We start from the raw sequence: 20,090 nt of genomic DNA, 5'->3' as shown, positions 1-20,090 counted from the left end.
AGTTGTGTGTTTTTATGTTATTCTGATTTTTTTATGAAGTGTAAAGTTGACTTGAATTTTTCTTTTCTCTAGTACTGTAAAATCATGCCCAGATCTTTTGGTTAACTGGCTGCACATATACCTTAATAACCAGGATTCGGGAACAAAGGCATTCTGCGATGTTGCTCTCCATGGACCATTTTACTCAGCCTGCCAAGCTGTGTTCTACACCTTTGTTTTTAGACACAAGCAGCTTTTGAGCGGAAACCTGAAAGAAGGTCAGTGTTGTGGGAGTGCTGGACTGGATTTTCCTTGTGTTCTTGTCACCCATCAGAATGGTGATTCATTACTTTTTTGAGATTTTTATAAAAACTGGATTCAGAAAACTGCATGTACACTCAAACTTTTAATAATAATTTCAAGCAGCTCATAGGCCCCTACAAACCCCTTAAGACAGATTTGAGCTTGAGAACCCTACAAACCCCTTAAGATGGATTTGAGGTTAAGAAAGAGGTTTCTGCCTTTGAAGTTTTGAAATGTGAAGATGTCTCCAGAGGTGAGGCTGAGCCCTGGGCTGTGCCAGCGCCCTGTACAAAGCTTCAGTTGGATGCACCTTCTCTTTGTTGTCCTTGTAACAGCCCAGTAAATGGCAGGTATTCTCCCTTTACAGACAGCACCAAAGCACAGGAAAGTCATTTTCCCAAGATCACATGGTTACTGGCAGGATTAGAAAACTGAAGCCAGGTTCAGCTGACCCTAAAGTTTGAGTTTATATAGATTAAACTCTGCCTGAAGCCTTGAGACTTAATTGACCAGTATTGTTTTGCTAATTTCTAAGAGTTACTTAGAATTCAAATCTATCAGTTGAAACTTATTAGATTAGTGTGTTTTAGTTGAAGAGAGTCTCCAAGAACAGTGTTTATAAGTCATTGTAAATTGTTCTGTTTATGTTTATGAATAATTCATATGGTTTTGTGGGTCACTTCCTCTAAACCAGGGTCTGTCAAGCCTGCATGATTGCCATTTGGGCTGCATCATCCTTCATCGTCGGGGGCTGTCCTCTGCACTGTAGGATGTTTAACAGCCTCCACCTACTAGCTGCCAACAGCAGTCCCTGACCACCCCCAGCTGTGACAACTAAAAGTGTCTCCAGACACTGCCAGGTGTCCTCTGTGGGGGTTGCAGTCTCTTAGGTTAACAGCCACAGCTCTAAACTGAAAGTTGTACGTGTTGCATTATATATGTTTACCTACATCCTACATGCTTCTAAAAGATGTTGTATGAACTAGTAGGATGAGGTTTTATCACAAGGTAAGTAAATACAAGCTCTGCTTTTCTTTGTATAAATTAATGCCAGGAATCTGAATTAAATATCTTGTTTTTGTAAGCAGTGACATTCCATTTAGGTAATTTTTATTGAAATATGCATCAAAGAAACTCCTAAGAAAATATACTTAAGTACAAGTTGGTCAGCTTGCCTCTTAAAATAAATGTGATGTCTTTATTTTACTCATGTAGGAAAGAATTGTATTCATTAAGTCTAAGAAAGTGGCTTCTGTCTAAATTTGCCGTCCGTTGAGGTAGAAGGCAAATTTGGAGTTTTCTTGTTTAGAAAAAAAACTACAGATGACTACTGTGCACCTGAAAACAGCACTCAGCTTCACTAACGAGACATGCAAGCTAGAATCAAATTGCTGTTTTGTTTTGTTGCCTGTCGTGATTGTTAGCTGAAACCAAATCACAAGGTCTTTTTCTCCCTCTGTGTTATCTCAGCATACACTGAGCTTACAAACACATGAACTTCACGTTGTCGTGGAATCTTACAGCCTGCTACTTCCTAAGTTTCCTTTAGAGAAGCTGCCTTGGTGACCAATGAATGTGGTTAGCCTAGTGATACTCTTCTGGGCCATATACTGTGTGACTATCTGCATGGACCTTTATTTAAAGCATTTCTGCAAATAATTTTTTTAAGTTTTTTTAAAATGTGTGATAATTTGTGCTTTTAAAGATATCTTACACTTTTCACTTATTTGTACCTTTAAAAAATGTTTTTTTTTTTTTTTAAACCAAAGGTTTGCAGTATCTTCAGAGTCTGAATTTTGAGCGGATAGTGATGAGCCAGCTAAATCCCCTGAAGATTTGCCTGCCCTCAGTGGTTAACTTTTTTGCTGCAATCACAAAGAAAGTTATTTATGCTTTCTTGATGGGAGTTATTTAAAATATTTTTATTTATGTTTATCTAGTATTGTAAGAGTCTGTTAAATTTCTATGAAATTAGTAACATTATAAAAGGCCAGGCATGGTGGCTGATGCCTGTAATCTCAACATTTTGGGAGGCTGAGGTGGGAGGATTGCTTGAGGCCAGGAGTTAAAAGACCAGCTTGAGCAACATAGTGAGACCCTATCTCTATAAAAAAATTTTAAAAATTAGCTGGGTGTGGTTTCCTGTGCCTGTAGTCCCAACTACTCAGGAGGCTGAGGTAGGAGGATCACTTGAGCCCAGGAGGTCAAGGATGCAGTGAGCCCTGATTGTACCACTGCATTCCAGTCTGGGCTCCAGAATGAGACCCTGTCTCTTAAACAAACAACAACAACCCAGTCCTTGCAGGAAATACTGTGATACAGCTATTGTTTTTATACTTTGATGGCATTGGAAATTACTACTACTTCTTATCCAAAGGGCAGCACTTTGAAATAAGTATGGCAACCAGTAAGCTGAGAGGGGCAAAGCCATAGATGCTTATTAGAGTGACTCCTGTAATAGTAATAGAAATAAACTGGACATGAGGCAAATGTTGACCTGTAAGAGATTGGTTTAGAGAGTTCTGTTCTCTCAGGTCTGGTAGCTATGGCTAATCCATAGGCTTTCCTCTGTGCCAGGCAGTTCTAAGCACTTTACATAGAACTCATTTGATCCTCAAACAACCCTCTAGGATGAAACCCTGTTTATCAACTGGGAGGTGGAGGTACAGAGAGGTGAAATCACTTGCCTAAAGTCATAGAGCTAGACTGGCAGCACAGATTTAAATGTAGTCTGGCTCCTTTGTAAGCTTTCACTAAGTTATTCTGCTTTATGGAGAAAGCGAATTGGAGAATTGAATATTCAATGAGGATATTTAGGCCAGATCATAGCTTAAAATCTTCAACAGATAAGAGCCAGCAGCTTGCTGAGCTCTGTCAGCCTCTTTAGTTCTCCTTTGCTAGGCATCTGGTTCAAGGTGTCATCTCTTCTGAGTCTCAGTGATAGTAAAGGATTAGGAAAAGGCATAAAGAGACCAATAAGCAACGGCGGTGAGTGGGTGGAGGCTTCAGCACGTTGGTTAAGATGGTGAGCAGCTCAAAGAGTGAGGATGGATGAAGCAAAGCAGAGGCCGCTGTCCCTGGTATGTTCTCGGGGTGGGGACAGAGGACTGCATTTGTGAACCATCTGGTCCGGGGCTCTCGATTTGGGGTTGGCATGCACATTGGAGGGACAGAGTGTGATGCGATGTGAGGCTAAGAGCAGGGGATTGAAATAAAAGTCTCTGCCTAGGTACAGATATGGTAAATAAAGGCGTGTACCATTCTGTAGCTGTTGCTTTTGCCTGCTTGATGCTTTTGAGATTGAACCATACTGACACAAAGCTTTATTTTGATTTTAACTGCTGTGTTATGTTCTGGGAATCTTTTTTATTGAGTCTTTGTTGGGATTTCATCTGTTAGTTTTTGTCTTTTTTTTTTTTTTTTTTTTTTGGGACAAGGTCTTGCTCTGTCACCCAGGCTGGAGGGCAGTGGCGTGATCTTAGCTCACTACAACCACCACCTCCCAGGCTCATGCAGTTCTCCTGCCTCAGCCTCCCGAATAGCTGGGACTACAGGCGCCTGCCACCACACCCAGCTAATTTTTGTATTTTTAGTAGAGACGGGGTTTCATCATGTTGACCAGGCTGGTCTCAAACTCCTGAGCTCAAGTGAACCACCTGCCTCAACCTCCCAAAGTGCTGGGATTACAGGTGTGAGCCACCGTGCCCAGCCGGCTGTGTTAGTGTTTTAGTGCTCAGGAACATTCTTGTTTGTGGGCACACGCTTCCTTGTCACATACCCGGAAGTGCGGTCAGTTGCGGGGTTGTAGGAGATGCAGATCTTCAACTTTACCTGATAGTGCAAACCACCCTCCATTGTGGTTTTGCTGATGTGTCCTCCACCAGGAGGAGGGGTCAAGTGCTGTGAGCCTTGGCTAACAGGACAGAAATCAAAGTATGTGGCTTGAAGTTGCCATGGTGACCTGAGAACCTGAGATGGAGAGTGACAGAAGTGAGATCTAAGTCATCATCTTGGAGAAGCTGTCCAATAAATAATTTTTCAAGTTGCTCAATCATTTAGAGACAACTACTGGAAAAATTAAAAACATAATTGTCTTTATTTTGTGTTTTCTTCTATGCATTTAACTGTTCTCACTCGGCATGCCTAGTCCTTTCTGTGCCTGTTTTTGAGGTCATGACTTAGTCAACCCCGTGTCCCTCCTTCAGTAAAGGCTTATTTCTTCTTCAGTGCTTCTTCAGCAAGTCTCTTCACCAGCCACTATTTCCTCTTGAGTAACTCCTGAATCCCTTTTCCACCAACCTTCTAATTCTTTTGCAAACAGTAAAAATAAAGACACCTATAGTTATGTAATCTAAGAGTTTTGCCTTGCAAACATTTATTTTTAATGAATAATATCTATTACTCGTTAAAATATAAGCCCAGTTTCACATTCTGAGTGATAGCCACGTTTTCTTTCTCCTTAGCAAACTTGCAGATAGAAGACCCATAGAACGGTATCCTAAAAGTGTTACTTTCTGCTTTATATTGTTATTTTTACCAGCACTTGTTATATTCAGCAATTTCTCTGTGGTAGGTACAGTTGTCACATGCATCTCACATCTGCAGAGTCACTCCAGCATGTTAATGCCTCTGTCTGTGTTGTTTTTTTGTTCCACAGTAAGTACCAGCTCGTCTTCTGCTACACCATCATCGAGAGGAACAATTGCCAGATGCTGCCAGTCATTAGGAGTACCACTGGAGGAGACTCAGTGCAGACCTGCACAAACCCACTGGACACCTTCTTCCCCTTTGATCCCTGTGTGCTGAAGAGGTAGGTACTTTTAAACATTGACGCTGGAGGAGGTGGATTTTTTTTTCTTTTTGAGACGGAGTCTCGCTCTGTTGCCCAGGCTGGAGTGCGGTGGTGTGATCTCGGCTCACCTCAAGCCAGCTCGCCCAGCCTGGCATGAGCTGGCTCATGCTTATAATCCCAGCACTTTGGGAAGCCAAGGTGGGTGGATCACCTGAGGTCAGAAGTTCAAGACCAGCCTGGCCAACATGGTGAAATCCCGTCTCTACTAAAAATACAAAAATTAGCCGGGTTGGTGGCGCACACCTGTGGTTCCAGTTCTTCGGGGGACTGAGGCAGGAGAATCGCTTGAACTTGGGAGGTGGAGTTTGCAGTGAGCAGAGATTGAGCCACTGCACTCCAGCTTGGGTGACAGAGCGAGACTCCATCATGGAAAACAAACAAACAAACAAAAAAAAGCACTGCCATCTATGAATAGCAGCATGGCACAAAACAGAAGCCACTAGAGAGAGTATTGCGGGACCCTTGTTTTATGTAGCAAGAAATGGAGGCTCAGAGAAGGGGCGACTGCCAAGGGTGAGTGACCCAGTGCAGGGAGCCGGCTTCCATTCCGACTGCAGATTCTAGCCCTTCACCAAGTCACTTCTCCTCACCAAGGGCTTCACTTGAACCACTGCAGTCTTCCTTTCAACAGTCGTGGGAGACACAGACCAGTCCCTATTTTACAGATGGGGAAAAAGGAGGCTTGGGGAACTCCTTGGCCAGAGGCCACAGAGGCCTCCCAGTGGGACTCTGTGCTCTGCAAAGAAGGGAATCTGGGGAGCAGGCACCCTTTAGAGAAAGAATCTGCATCGAACATCCACAAAATCCAGCAGGAGGCCACCAGGAGCTGATCCCCATGCAGAGAGGAAGCACCAGCACCCTGGGTGAGTGAGGCCAAGGTCACAGTCGGTCCCCAGGAGAGCTGGCAGCCGGCCCAGGGCCCAGACGGGCCTCTGGCTCAAGCCCAGCAGAGGCTGTGTCCACTGGGCCTTGAGGTCTGCACGGGAGGCCCGTCCCTCACCCCCCAGGGCAAGAACAAGCCCACGCCTCAGCCCTATTGGCGGTGGAGCAGGGACATCCCTGCAGTGCTTTAAGGGCACACTTGTTATTTTTTGTTCAGCTCGTGGCAGCAGGTGTGCCTTGGAATCTAGATGTTTTTTGTATCCCCAAGGGAACCCAGGCTCAGGTTTTAGGCTAGAAAACAAGAAAACTGCAGATGGTAATTATCCCCCAGGATCACTAGTCAAAGCCTGCTTTTGGTCAAGAATCTCAACCTGCGTGCCTGTCTGTGTGGCACACCCTCCTCAGGAACAGCCTCGCAACTTTCCCTGGAACCTCCCCTTCCCCACCACACCTGGTCCTGGCGAGGATATTATTCACATCAGTGAATAAAATGCTAATTTTAGTGGGGGGCTGACAAACAGTTCTCACACACCAGTGTGCACCAACATCCCCTGGAGAGTGTGTTAGAGCACAGACTCCTGTCGGCCCGGCGGCTCACACCTGTAACCCCAGCACTGTGATAGGCCAAGGCGGGAGGGTAACGAGAATGCATCTCTACAAAAATAAAAATAAAAAAGTTAGCTGGACGTGGTGGTGCATGCCTGTGGTCCCAGCTACTCGGGAGGCTGAGACAGGAGGCTTGCTTAAGCCCAAGAGATTGAGGCTGCAGTAACCTGGGATTGTGCCACTTAACTCCAGCCTGGGCAACACCGTGAGATCCTGTCTCTCAAAAAAAAATAATAATAATAACAATAACATACACACAAAAGAACACAACCTGTGCTTCCTCTAGACATTCTGACTTGGCAGGTGCAAGGCAGATCCAAGAATCTCATGCCAGCAGGCTCCCAGGTGCCGCTGATCCCGCCAGTCCATGGCTTTGTAAGGGCATCTGCTGTGTTGCTGGCTCGGCTTCCATCCTCCTGCCTCCTGGGTCCAACATTCCTGTTTTCCTTGGGAGCCCATCCCCGACTCCCATTCACGGGGTAGGAGGGAGTGGGGACCTGGGCATGGCCACTCAGAACAGCCCTGTCACTGGCTGCATCAATTGGTACAGGCATGGGCACGTGACTCAAGACCAGCCAATGAGAGCCAAGGAGTTTTTTTCTGGGATGTATTTAAAGAGATTATTTCCATAGCTGTGCCCCGCAGCAGGTGAGGGCCCTCCTGAGAAAGTGTCCACACGGGAGGGCAAAGCCAAGGTGGGGGATATCAAGGCCCAAGCCAATTTTGGGGCCTCTGAATGTAGCTGTACCTGAAGCCAAGTCAACCCCTGTACTAATAAGCCTCTTTTTAAAATCAGTTTGATTTAAGTTCCTATCACTTGCTTCCAAGAGTCCTGATACAAGCAAATAAAAGTGGCCAGGTGCAGTGGTTCATGCCTGTAATCCCAACACTTTGGGAGGCCGAGGCAGGTGGATTGCTTGAGGTCAGGAGTTCGAGACCAGACTGGCCAATATGGTGAAAGCCCATCTCTACTAAAAAATACAAAAATTGGCCGGGTGCAGTGGCTCATGCCTGTAGTCCCAGCACTTTGGGAGGCTGAGGCGGGCAGATCACCTGAGGTCAGGATTTCGAGACCAGCCTGACCAACATGGAGAAACCCCATCTCTACAAAAAATACAAAAGTAGCCAGGCATGGTGGTGCATGCCTGTAATCCTAACTACTTGGAAGGCTGAGGCAGGAAAATCGCTTGAACCTGGTAGGTGGAGGTTGCGGTGAGCTGAGATCGTGCCATTGCACTCCAGCCTGGGTGACAAGAGTGAAACCTGGTCTCAAAAAAAAAAGTAAAAATACAAAAATTAGCTGGGTGTGGTGGCAAGCACCTGTAATCCCAGCTACTGGGGAGGCTGAGGCAGAAGAATTGCTTGAACCTGGGAGGCGGAAGTTGTGAGTCGAGATCACGCCACTGCACTCCAGCCTGGGCAACAAAGTGAGACTTAGTTTCAAAAAAATAAAATAAAATAAAATAAAATAAGTGACTAAATTGGCCAGGCGCAGTAGCTCATGCCTGTAATCCCAGTGCTTTGGGAGGCAGAGGCAGGTGGATCACCTGAGGTCAGGAGTTCCAGACCAGCCTGGCCAACATGGTGAAACCCCGTCTCTACTAAAAATAGAAAAATTAGCCAAGTGTGGTGGTGCGTGCCTGTAGTCCCAGCTACTCAGGAGGCTGAGGCAGGAGAATTGCTTGAACCCAGGAGGCGGAGGTTGCAGTGAGCTGAGATTGCACCACTGCCCTCCAGCCTGGGCGACAGAGCAAGACATTGTCTCAAAAACAAACAAACAATCAAACAAACAAAAAACAGTGACTAAACTGAGAGCAAAGAAATGGAAGGGAGGGAGCAGGAGGATCATCAGTTTCCATCCTTTTACTGTGTGCTCAAATGTAATTTGGCTGCAGGTGAGGTCTGTGCAGACCCTGGGTGAGGGGCGAGTTGGCTATGGCCTGTTTAACTCCACCTGTGCAGACTGCAGCTCAGCCTGGTCCATGCTTCGTGACTCAGCCTTGTCCTCAGGGAAGCTGGGGCTGGTGCAACTTTCAGAAGTGGTCCCAGGTAAGCCTGGCCCTCCTGAGTCCATGGGTGGGGAATGCTGGTACAGGCCTAGCAGCTGGCTTTCCGGGGCTGGGTGGAGGTACAAGAGCGGTGATGTGTGGTGTTCGCCACTTTCCATGGTGCAAATACCCCTGCATGGCCGAGTTCAAGTTTTGAAGGTGCAGTCACCAATAGTGGAGTTGGGAAGAGATTTGCACAGTCAGCTCCAGAGCCAGCATGCGCCATCTCCCACCCGTCGCTGCCCCCTGCCTTCCTCCCTCTTGTCCCTGCAGCCTGGGATCTCACTGCTGCTTTCCAAGTGAGGAATTCCAGTAAGCCTTCTTAAGACTTCTTTTTGGTTTACCTGGCAGAACCCCACCTCAAACTGGCTTAAGCAAAGAAGAGGGAGATTTGCCAGCTCCGATCCTAAAGAGTCAGGGCTGCAACCGGGTGCAGGGGTTGTCGACTGCCAGGGCTCTGAGTGCTCCCCCAGGCTCTGCTTTCCCCAGGGGACACTCATGGGGGTTCCCTGATGGGGCAATGGTGGCCACCCGAGGCTGTGGCTTGGCCTCCAGTGGAGCGACGTCACCTCTTTCCCGGCAGTTCCAGCCACCATCCCAGGGCTGATTCTCAGGGGCCCGGCTTTGGCTGCTCGTCTGGCCAGCCCGAGGGTGACCCCGCCTGGAGCAAGGTGTGCTTGGAGAGTGGGAGGCAGCACTCCCGCAGGACAGCCGAGGACGCTGTTCCCAGAGTGAGGATGGGGAGCCCTCCTCACTGGACGTGCGTCCTGGCCATGGACCCCGAGCTGACCTCGGCCCCTCCCTGACTCGGTTGCTCTCAGGTCCAAGGCCACTGCTGCTGTCTCTGTCTCCCAGTGTCAGCCTCTGACCTTGTCCCAACCCCACTTTTGGCTTCCCCACCGGCTTCACATCTGCTCAAAGGATCTAGGCCCTCCCTGCCACAGACTGAAAGAAGGATCCGGTGTCTCTCCCGGGCCATGGAAATGAGCTGGGTCATCCCTCCCTTGGCTCCCATCCACGTGGGCCAGTCTGGTTTCACTTTTTTTGTCATTTTCTCCAAAACCCAGTTTCCTTTTTATTTCTCTCCTACTCAGCTTCACTTGCTCCTGGTCCCCTCCCCGTCTCTGCAGCCAATTTTTCCAGGTTCTCAGTCCTCTCCCTCACAGATTTTCTGTCCTCTTTGTTCACCCAGATTGGGAATCTGGAGCTGCTGGTGATGGAGGGAATGAGAACCTCAGATGAAGGACAGGTAGGGCTAGAGAAAGGTTTTCAGAGAGAAACAGAGAAAAATGAGATGAAAACACAGCAAACCCTGGATGGAAGGAGGGGCAGTGCCCATAAGACGAAGGGAAGGGAGCAGACAAGGTGCAGAGAACTGCACACAGACAGGCTCCCGAGGCCTGGGCCACACCGTGGCAGGGCCAGAAACAAAGCGAAACAAACAGAAAGGCCAAGGAAATTTCCGTTGGTGGGGACACTGCCAGCAGTTTTCCTAGGAGCTGGGGGTGCCAGCACTTGGAGCAAGCACGGGCCAAGGACGATGAGTAACAGAGGTGGCAGCAAGGGCTCTTTCCAGGGAGTGTGTATGGCCTTGAAGGCCAAGGAAGAAAGGCTGGGGGAGCAAAGCGGGGGGAGGAGGGAAGGGGGAGAGGAGAGGTGCCAGTCACAAAGGAAAACAGCAGCCAGATCCACGCGCTGCCACACTGTGCCTGTCCCACCTCGAGTGCCCCTGCAGATAGCTCAGCTCATTCCCTAAAGGTGCGGGAGGGCCCAGCTCATTGGGCAGGGCTGTATGAAGCGCTTGGCACCATTCCGGGAGAATTAAGCATTTAGTAAACAATAGCTTCCTTCAAAATAAATCCAAACGAGGCCTGAGAGCCCGGAGTTGGGGGGTGCCTGCCAGGCTGTCCGCATGAGAGGAGGAGGTTCTAGGGACCTCTTGGCTCCTCTAGTGGGGCACAAATCGGCAGCTCCAAGATGAGAGACGGGAAGAGTGAATTCCTCGGAGGGGAATCTTGGCACTGTTGGGACTGGCACTGTGGCTGTGCAGTTCAAGGACGACCCCTGGACTGAGAGGAAAGGATGTGACCATCACGCTTATATCCCGGGAAAGTGATTTATCATTGCAAATTCATAAACTGGCAGTCTAGTTCCTAAAACGACTACATGTGTGTGCATGTGTGTGTGCATGTGTGTGTGTTCATGTGCGTGTGTGTGCATGTGTGCACATATGCACTGTGTATACATGTGTGCATGTGTGTTCATGTGTGTGTGCATGTGTTCGTGTATGTGTTCGTGTGCGGGTATGCATGTGTGCACTGCATGAGCATGTGTGTATACGTATGTGCACGTGTGTTCGTGTGCATGTGTGCACATGTGTGTGCACGTGTGTTGTGTGCATGTGTGCACACGTGTGTTTCCATCTCCATTCTGTATGTAGCTCCTGTTTCTTCCCTCAGGCCTGGGTGTGAATATTTTTGGGGAAGTTAGGTAGAAGTCAGTGTCGCCTCTCTCTCTACAGATGTTTTCTCTGCTTTCTGGTCCTCAAGACTGAAAAATGAAAATGTACCAAACAGCTTTCAAAGTTTACCTGTTAGAGATTCAGCCACTGGGGAGCCACTGTTCCTGTTCTTGCTCACTTCAGATTCTAAATTCCCAGAGCAGTGACTCTGATTGGCCCAGCCCTGCACTAATTAGGAGCGGGACTGAGGAAGGGGCTCTGATTGGTCCAGCATGGTTTGAGTGCCCATCCCTGTCCAATCAATCGTGACCAGGGGTGGGATCATGTTGGACAAAATGTCAGGCGGTGGAGTCACTGTTGTTATCATTTGGATCCAAAAGCCCATTTCTTTTTTCTTTTCTTTTTTTTTTTTTTTTTTTTTTTTTGAGACAGAGTCTTGCTCTGTCGCCCAGGCTGGAGTGCAGTGGCGCGATCTTGGCTCACTGCAAGCTCCGCCTTCCGGGTTCACACCATTCTCCTGCCTCAGCCTCCCGAGTAGCTGGGACTACAGGTGCCTGCCACCATGCACGGCTAATTTTTTTTTTATATTTTTAGTAAAGACAGGGTTTCACCATGTTAGCCAGGATGGTCTCGATCTCCTGACCTTGTGATCCTCCCACTTTGGCCTCCCAAAGTGCTGGGATTACAGGCGTGAGCCACCGTGCCCAGCCCAAAAGCCCATTTCTAATCGTCCACCTTCCCAGATGCTTCCCAGGTGCACCGTGACCCCTGTGTGCTGTGTGGTCTTTTGTAGGGAGAAAGGATCAATCAAGAAAGGGAAACCCCTGCTCCCATGGAGCTTGCCTTCTGGTGGAATAAGAAAATTGGTAAAAATTAATTAATAAATAGGTACTTCTCTATGCAAGTTTACAGAAAAATAAATATGTACATAAGAAAGAAGATGGTTTTGGATAGCGATAAGTGCTGCATGAAAATGAAACCAGGTGATAAGCCAGCGATGACTTCACTGAGGGAGGTTGTGAGCGTTACACAACATGGTCAGAAAAGACCCCGTTGGACCCAAGTCCCAGCTGGTAAGAAAGTGCCAGCTTCGTGACGGTGGGGAGAAGCATTCCAGTATCACCGTTTTAAAATATGAGCATCCTAAATATTACACAAACCATACTTACGCTAAATATTTGGGATCTACACTAAAAATGTAGTGTAGTGTAAAAATGGGGTTTCACCATGTGGGCCAGGCTGGTCTCGAGCTCCCAACCTCAAGCTATCCACCCACCTCAGCCTCCCAAAGTGCTGGGATTATAGGCGTGAGCCACTGCACCCAGCCAATCTGATGGTTTTTTTTTTTTTTTTTTTTTTGAGACGGAGTCTTGCTCTGTCACCCAGGCTGGAGTGCAGTGGCGCGATCTCTGCTCACTGCAAGCTCCACCTCCCGGGTTCACGCCATTCTCCTGCCACAGGCTCCTGAGTAACCCCTTTTGCTTGGTTCTTATTCTCTCTCTTGGCTGCCACCATGCAAGACCTGCCTTTCGCCTTCTGCCATGATTGGGAGGCCTCCCCAGCCACATGGAACTGTGAGTCCATTCAACTTCTTTTTCTTTGTAAATTACCCAGTCTCGGGTATGGCTTTATCAGCAGCATGAAAACAGACAAATACACTGTTGTTTCTTATTAAATGTTATTGGCTTATTTTGAAAACAAAAGCTTACCAAATACATGTGGTTATGGGAAGGGGCCAGAAAGTTACACTGCAAGTAAAAATATCAGTAACTATGTTTACTGGGTGGTGATGGCATAAACAATAGTTTTTCCTTTTTTTTTTTTGGAGACAGGATCTTGCTCTGTCGCCCAGGCTGCAGTGCAGTGGTGCAATCACAGCCCACTGCAGCCTCGACCTCTGGAGCTCAATTGATCCACCTCAGCCTCCTGAGTAGCTGCATCTACAGATGTGAGCCACCAAAAAAAAAATTATTTTTGACACAGGATCTAGCACTGTTGCCCAGGCTGAAGTGCATCTGGGCTCACTGCAAGCTTCTCCTGAGCTCAAACCACCCTCTCACCTTAGCCTCCCAAGTAGCTGGGACTAGAGCCTCACTCCACCACACCCGGCCTTGTTTTTCCTTTGTGAACATCGTTCTACAATGCTGTGGGTACATCGCTTTTTCAATATGAAGTTTTCTTTGGAAGTTTATAAATCCAGTTTGGGCCTTGGAGGAAAGCAGTCAGTGATAGAAATTTTGTGATTCTCAGTGAGTTTGGTGGAGCTTCGAGTTGTAGATTGTTTCCCAGGGACCGCTGCAGAGACAAAGCCCTGACTGCAGGATCCCCAGTGATAAAAGTGATCAAAGGCGAGTGTGATCGGATGTGCGCTGCAACGCGAGTTGAGGTTTCATCGAGCCTCATTCAGTGGCTCCTGGGGCAGTTGTGTGGATGAAGAGGGCCATGTCCGTGAAGTGCTCAGGATGGAGCTGGTGGTGGGGCGGCCATGCCGGCCACATGGCTCACACCCCTCACCCATCAGCTCAGTGCCCGGCGTTTTCTTTAGCTCCTCTGTGGATTAATTCTCATTCTGAAGACGGGAGGCTGAGGTTTCATCTCAGCTCTGTTCCTGGCTCATTGCTGTGCTTCTCTGTACCCGTCCCCTCCCCTGACTAGGGGAATGAGAACCTTGCCTATGGAAACACTTAGGGGATGGTGGCCCGTGACTCCATGCCAGCCCCTCCCAAGCCCAGCCGCCAGCTGAGGTCCCGACCACCTTGTGGACCACCCGGTCCTCCAGCCCTGCGCCCACCCCCGCGTCCTCCCTCCTGCTCTTTCGTAGTTCCCTCGTGTTGCTCCGTGCCAGTAGCTGAGCCCCCGTGCCCACCCACTGCAACTGCACCTTCCCTCCCTCCAGGCTTCCCCACTGCGTTGCTCCCCTGCAGGGGCCAGTGAGTGGCTCTAGCTGTGTTCAGACGGCTCTGTGCCTCCTCCTCCCACCCCAGTTCCTCAGCCTTGGAGACAGACAGGGGTGCAGCGGGGCTGAATGGCACTCCAAGCTCGTGGGGCTGGGGAGTCCGCATCTGCACCTGCCGCGTGGCTAGCACCCCCTGAGCGTTTTGGTCAATTTGCCATCATCCCACCCCTCAGTGCCGTTGGTGGTTGCCTGATGAAAAGCTGCACTTAATAGAAATCACTGTGGATGCAGGAGATGGATGGTGATGAGCTCAGGACCAGCCAGCAACCCCATCAGGTGGTAATGCCTACCATGGTCACCCGTGACTTCCTCTTGCCACTGCTCGGAGCTCCTGCAGAGCCACAGGCAACAACACATTTCTGCTCCGTACGAGAAGCTCCTATTGTAAGTCGGTGACATGGCTGGGGTTTTCTCTCAGCAAATACTGAGCAAACACTGACTGTGCCAGGTGATGTGCTGGGTCCCAAACCCTTCCCAGACCCAGCCCTGGCCCTCACGGAGATCCAGCTAGGAAGTCCGGGAAAAGGTCATCGGGGAAATAAACAAAGTCAAGCACAGTGGATGAACGCGCTGCTGCCGCTCCCCACACCTCTTGTGGTGGACATCACTTAACGCTTCCTCATGGTGCATGTCACTTATGCTTCCTGGTGCCCTCCCAGATGACCCCCCCTGGGGCCACTACACACAGCTGCACCCGACAAGAGCAGACAAGGATGGTCTACTCACTGAGCCTGCAAGGCTGGTGTGCAGGACAGGCCAGCTACACTCCCCAGGTGTGTGCAAGACCGGGGACGAGTCAGTCATTGGGAGGTGAGGTGCTCGGGCAGTGTGGGGTGGAGGAGGAGGGAGGGAAACTGAGTGTGGGCTCTTCGTATTGGAGAGGAGGGGACGGCCATGGCACAGAGACTCAGATGGGAAAGTGTGAGAAAGAGCAGAGATTTCAAAGGAGCTACGGTGGAGACCCACAGAAGAGGAATGCTGAGGCTTTTCTGTCTGAAATGCTGAATAGACTCTAGTACACGCAATACAGCCCACCACAGCGAGCTGCAGGATTCTTCCGGGCTTTTAACAGTGGTCTTGTAAAAAAAATTAGCTGGGCATGGTTGTCCCAGCTACTCAGGAGGCAGAGAGGGGAGGATGGCTTGTGCCCAGGAGGTTGAGGCTGCAGTGAACCATGATCGCACCACTGCACTCCAGCCTGGGTGACAGAATGAGACCCCTGACTCAAAAAAAAAAAAAAAAAAAAGACTGGAACATTCAAAACCTGTTGATGGGCTCAAGAAATTCTCAAGAAATTCTCTTGCCTCAGCCTCCTGAGTAGCTGGAACTACAGGTGTGCACCACCACATGTGGCTAATTTGTGTATTTTTTGTAGAGACAGGGTCTTACCATGTTGCCCAGTCTGGCCTTGAACTCCTGGACTCAAGGGATCCAATGACAGGTGAGAGCCACCATGCCCAGCCACATTTTTGCTAAATTCTTTACACTGGTGAATCTCAAAGAATTCTCTGATCATCACACCATATCCTGCTAAGTGTGCAATTAACCTGTGGAATTCAGACAGACACTTTTAAATTAGCATTAGCTATGTGGGGCCACCAAATGCCAACTGTTAAATTATCACTCAAAGATAAATGACACTTGAGTGTGCTGTTTGAGTTTAATACCTCTAAAAAATGCATGTAGTACCATGAGACTAGTGTGCCAACGTGTCTATAGCTGAGCCAATAAGAATTAGTCTCTAGAGCCTCTGTTTCCAAGGAAGTCAATCTCTAGATTCCCACATTGGCTGCACGATGGAATAAGCCAGGGGCTACGAAAAATACTGATGCCTGTTGAAGCTTGGAGGAGCTGGGGTTGGGGTGTAGGGCAGTGATGATCACATATGAATAGAACTGAGAGTCTTTAGTGTTACTGGTGGCAATGTTGAAATGCATGAGGGTTGTTTATTGTATAATGAAGTATTTTTCACATGAAGTCATATGAAGTATTCCATTCCACTGTATTTGTTCTTATTTTAACGATACAACTAGGTAATAAAGGAAATGAAGTATTGTTTTATATTTTAAAAAAACACTTATGCCTGGATCTCACGCCCCAGACATTCTGATTTAAATGGTCTAGGGTATGGTCTGGGCATCAGGACTTTTTCAGGCTCCAAGTGATTCTAATGTGCAACAAGGTTGAGAACTGTTGCTTTAGGGCCTTCGTGTTCTTTGAGAATACAAAGAAAATTCAGAGAGATAGGTTAAAAACACACTTGCCATTCCTCCATTGCTCTGACATCTATCAGCAAATAAGCTATAACAGGAAATACAGGGCTTTGGGTCTTTTCTATTCCAGATTCTGTTCCTGTCCTCTTTTAGCCACCAGGGTTTTAATTTTATTTATTTATTTATTTATTTATTTATTTATTTATTTATTTATTTAAGACAGAGTCTCGCTCTATTGCCCAGGCTGGAGTGCAGTGGCGTGATCTTGGCTCACTGTGACTTCTGCCTCCCGGGTTCCAATGATTCTCTTGCCTCAGCCTGCTGAGTAGCTGGGATTATAGGCATGCACCACCTTGCCCGGCTAATTTTTGTATTTTTAGTAGAGACAGGGTTCCACCATGTTGGCCAGGGTGGTCTCAAACTCCTGACCTCAGGTGATCTGCCTGCCTCAGCCTCCCAAAGTTCTGGGATTACAGACATGAGTCACAGAGCCCAGCCTAATGACTGATTGACTGATTGATTGTGACACAGGCTCTCACTCTGTTGCCCAGGCTGGAGTACAGTAGTGAGATCATAGCTCACAACAGCCTCGAATTCCTGGGCTCAAGTGATACTCCTACCTCAGCCTCCCAAGTAGCTGGGACTATGGGCATGTGCCACCACTCCCGGCTAATTTTTTTTTTTTTTTTTTTTTTGAGACAGAGTCAGGCTCTGTCACCCAGGCTGGAGTGCAGTGGCGCAATCTTGGCTCACTGCAAGCTCTGCCTCCCGGGTTCACGCCATTCTCCTGACTCAGCCTCCCGAGTAGCTGGGACTACAGGCACCTGCCGCCATGCCTGGCTAATTTTTTTGTATTTTTAGTAGAGATGGGGTTTCACTGTGTTAACCAGGATGGTCTCGATCTCCTGACCTTGTGATCTGCCTGCCTCAGCCTCCCAAAGTGCTGGGATTGCAGGCGTGAGCCACTGCACCCGGCCACTCCCAGGTAATTAAAAAAAATTTTGTTTGTAGGAATGGGGTCTTGCTATGTTACCCAGACTGGTCTCAAACTCCTGGCCTCAAGTGATCCTCCTGCTCTGGCCTTCCAAAGTGCTGGAAGATGAGAGCTACAGATGAGAGCCACCACACTTGACCATCACCAGGGTTTTCTACTACAATATTGCTTGACGCTTTTACTGCTACTTGGATTTCAAGCAATGTCCCCAGTTCAGGTGGAAAACAGTCACCTCCAAAATGGAGAAGATGAGTCTGAGGAAGAATTCTTTTACATTCTACAGAAGAAATGCGGTCCAGGACAGTCCACATTCACTTCCTTCATTCAGATACTCATTTCTTAGCCACAATTACCCAATTTTGAGCCATGCTTCTATAATGAGATACCACTGAGTTCTGCGGTTCTAACTCCTTAATCTCTCATGTCAGTCTCCTTTTGCCTTCTGTCTTCCACTGCTTTAGGGCTTGGATTACATGCGTGAGCCACCACACTGGCCCCATGCACAATATTAACAGTGGAACCAGCATTCCTCATATAAAATCACTTTCTTAGCCTTCTAACTGTTCTTTGCAGTCCAGCTACCATCCCTTCAAAACACACTTCAGGGTAATCTTTTATTTTATTTATTTATTTATTTTATTTATTTATTTATTTTTTTGAGACAGAGTCTTGCTCTGTCACCCAGGCTGGAGTGCAGTGGCACAATCTCAGCTCACTGCAAGCTCTGCCTCCCGGGTTCACGCCATTCTCCTGCCTCAGCCTCCCGAGCTGCTGGGACTACAGGCGCCCGCCACCATGCCCGGCTAACTTTTTGTATTTTTAGTAGAGGCGGGGTTTCACCATGTTAGCCAGGATGGTCTCGATCTCCTGACCTCGTGATCCGCCCGCCTCAGCCTCCCAGAGTGCTGGGATTACAGGCGTGAGCCACCGCACCCGGCCTAATGTTTTATTTTTACTTATTTATTTTTTGAGACAGGGTCTGGCTCTGTCGTCCAGGCTGGAGTGCAGTGGTGCGATCTTGGCTCACTACAACTTCCACCTCCCGAGTTCAAGCAATTATTCTGCCTCAGCCTCCCAAGTGGCTGGGACTTCAGGTGCATGCCACCATGCCCGGCTAGTGTTTGCATTTTTTGTGGAGATGGGTTTTTACCATGTTGCCCAGGCTAGTCTCGAACTCCTGAGATCAAGAGATCTACCCACCTCGGCCTCCCAACGTGCTGAGATTACAGGCATGAGCCATCACGCCCAGCCCAGGGTTATCTTTTAAAAGGCAAATCTGATATTATTACTTCTTGGTTTAATAATTATAATGCTCCTTTCCTTTTAGGATCAGGTCTACACTTCTCAAGCTCTACTACTAAACCATCAGCCATTCCTCCAATCATGTCCTACAACCTCATGCCTCTCTGTGCTTGCACAGACTCCCTGCTACTATGAATTTTCAAAATTCATTAGAGAGATCATTTATTTTCTCCTCAGTCTGAATTGTATGCTAAGCCAGTGGGCACTCCCTCAACAGCCCACACTTACATCTGTAATAGCACCTAGCATCCAACATTAAGATTCTCACTATAATTGACTGTGAGCTTATTCAGAGTGGGGGCTGCATCTTTTCCTCTTTTTCCTTTGGATTTAGCACAGGACTTGGTACATAGTAGGTGTTAATATTTGTTGAATGAATGCTGTATCATTTTACACATCTATGCGTTGCACATATGTCTGTGCTGTTTCTCTTCACTGGATACATCCAATCTCCATGCACAGTATTATAATTATTATTATTGAGACAGGATCCTGCTCGGTCACACAGGCTGGAGTGCAGTGGCACGATCATAGCTCACTACAGCCTCCAACTCCCAGGCCCAAACAATCCTCCCACCTCAGCCTAGCAAGTAGCTAGGATTACAGCTGTGCACCACCATACTCGGCAAATTTTTCAATTTTTTGTAGAGAGGGGATCTTGCTATGTTCCCCAGGCTGGTCTCAAACTCCTGGCCTCAAGGGATCCTCCTGCCTCAGCTTCCCAAAGCACTGGGATTACAGGCATCAGCAATGGCACCTGGCCCCATGCACAGTATTTATGCCTCCACTGAAACCTGGCTGAAGCATTTTTTTTTCTGTGAAGCCTTCCTGGACTTGGTTCCCAAGACATTGATGATCATGCCCACCTTTTAGCCACCATTATATCTTATATATACTTCTAATCATAGTATCTACTATTTCGTGCTACAAAAATCTCTCCTCATGTCTGTCTCCTTTACTAGATTGTAAACAGCTAGTTGCAGCAACCTATTTTATTTATCTTCATATTCTGAGCACTTATGATATAGTAGGCAACTAGTAGTTAAGCCTTAATTTTTCCATTTACTAATTAAGCCTTCAGTGCTTCTTTTACACCATAAACAGATTGTTCTAAAACAAAATTCAGATCATGTTTTTCTTTCTTTCTTTTTTTTTTTTTTTGAGACAGAGTCTTGCTTTGTTGCCCAGGCTGGAGTACAGTGGCACCATCTCAGCTCACTGCAACCTCTGCCTCTCTGGTTCAATCGATTCTTGTGCCTCAGCCTCCCGAGTACCTGGGACTACAGGCGCATGCCACCACGCCCAGCTAATTTTTGTATTTTTAGTAGAGATGGAGTTTTGCCATGTTGGCTAGGCTGGTCTTGAACTCCTGGCCTCAAGCAGTCCACCTGCCTCGGCCTCTCAAAGTGCTGGGTTACAGGTGTGAGCCACTATGCCTGGCTCAGATGATGTTTGTCTCATGCATTCAAATCTTCAGTGATTTCCCTTTACCTA

At 47.9% G+C, this 20,090-nt stretch overlaps 1 protein-coding gene across 9 annotated transcripts in view; it reads left to right on the top strand.

Moving 5' to 3' along the window:
• Positions 1–20,090, top strand: part of LOC100615882 (RNA polymerase I-specific transcription initiation factor RRN3) — a 61,913-nt gene that overhangs the window by 20,609 nt on the left and 21,214 nt on the right. For 2 of the 9 annotated variants that reach the window (XR_010152306.1, XR_008539979.2), the window contains 4 exons: positions 73–257; positions 4,940–5,092; positions 8,518–8,671; positions 14,261–15,313. Coding sequence is in view for 6 of the 9 variants with exons in the window: in XM_063796840.1 (XP_063652910.1) it covers positions 73–257; positions 4,940–5,088 (334 nt within the window). In the remaining 3 variants the exon portion in view is untranslated. Of the gene's footprint in view, positions 1–72; positions 258–2,051; positions 2,410–4,939; positions 5,093–8,517; positions 11,518–12,493; positions 12,573–12,651; positions 12,783–13,381; positions 13,500–14,260; positions 15,334–20,090 lie in introns of those variants that run through there. The other 7 variants (XR_008539981.2, XM_063796840.1, XM_063796841.1 and 4 more) reach the window with 7 other exon arrangements.

This window comes from Pan troglodytes, chromosome 18, assembly GCF_028858775.2.
Source record: "Pan troglodytes isolate AG18354 chromosome 18, NHGRI_mPanTro3-v2.0_pri, whole genome shotgun sequence".
NCBI classification, from domain to species: Eukaryota; Metazoa; Chordata; class Mammalia; order Primates; family Hominidae; genus Pan; species Pan troglodytes.
This window is presented reverse-complemented; position numbering and strand designations above follow the sequence as displayed.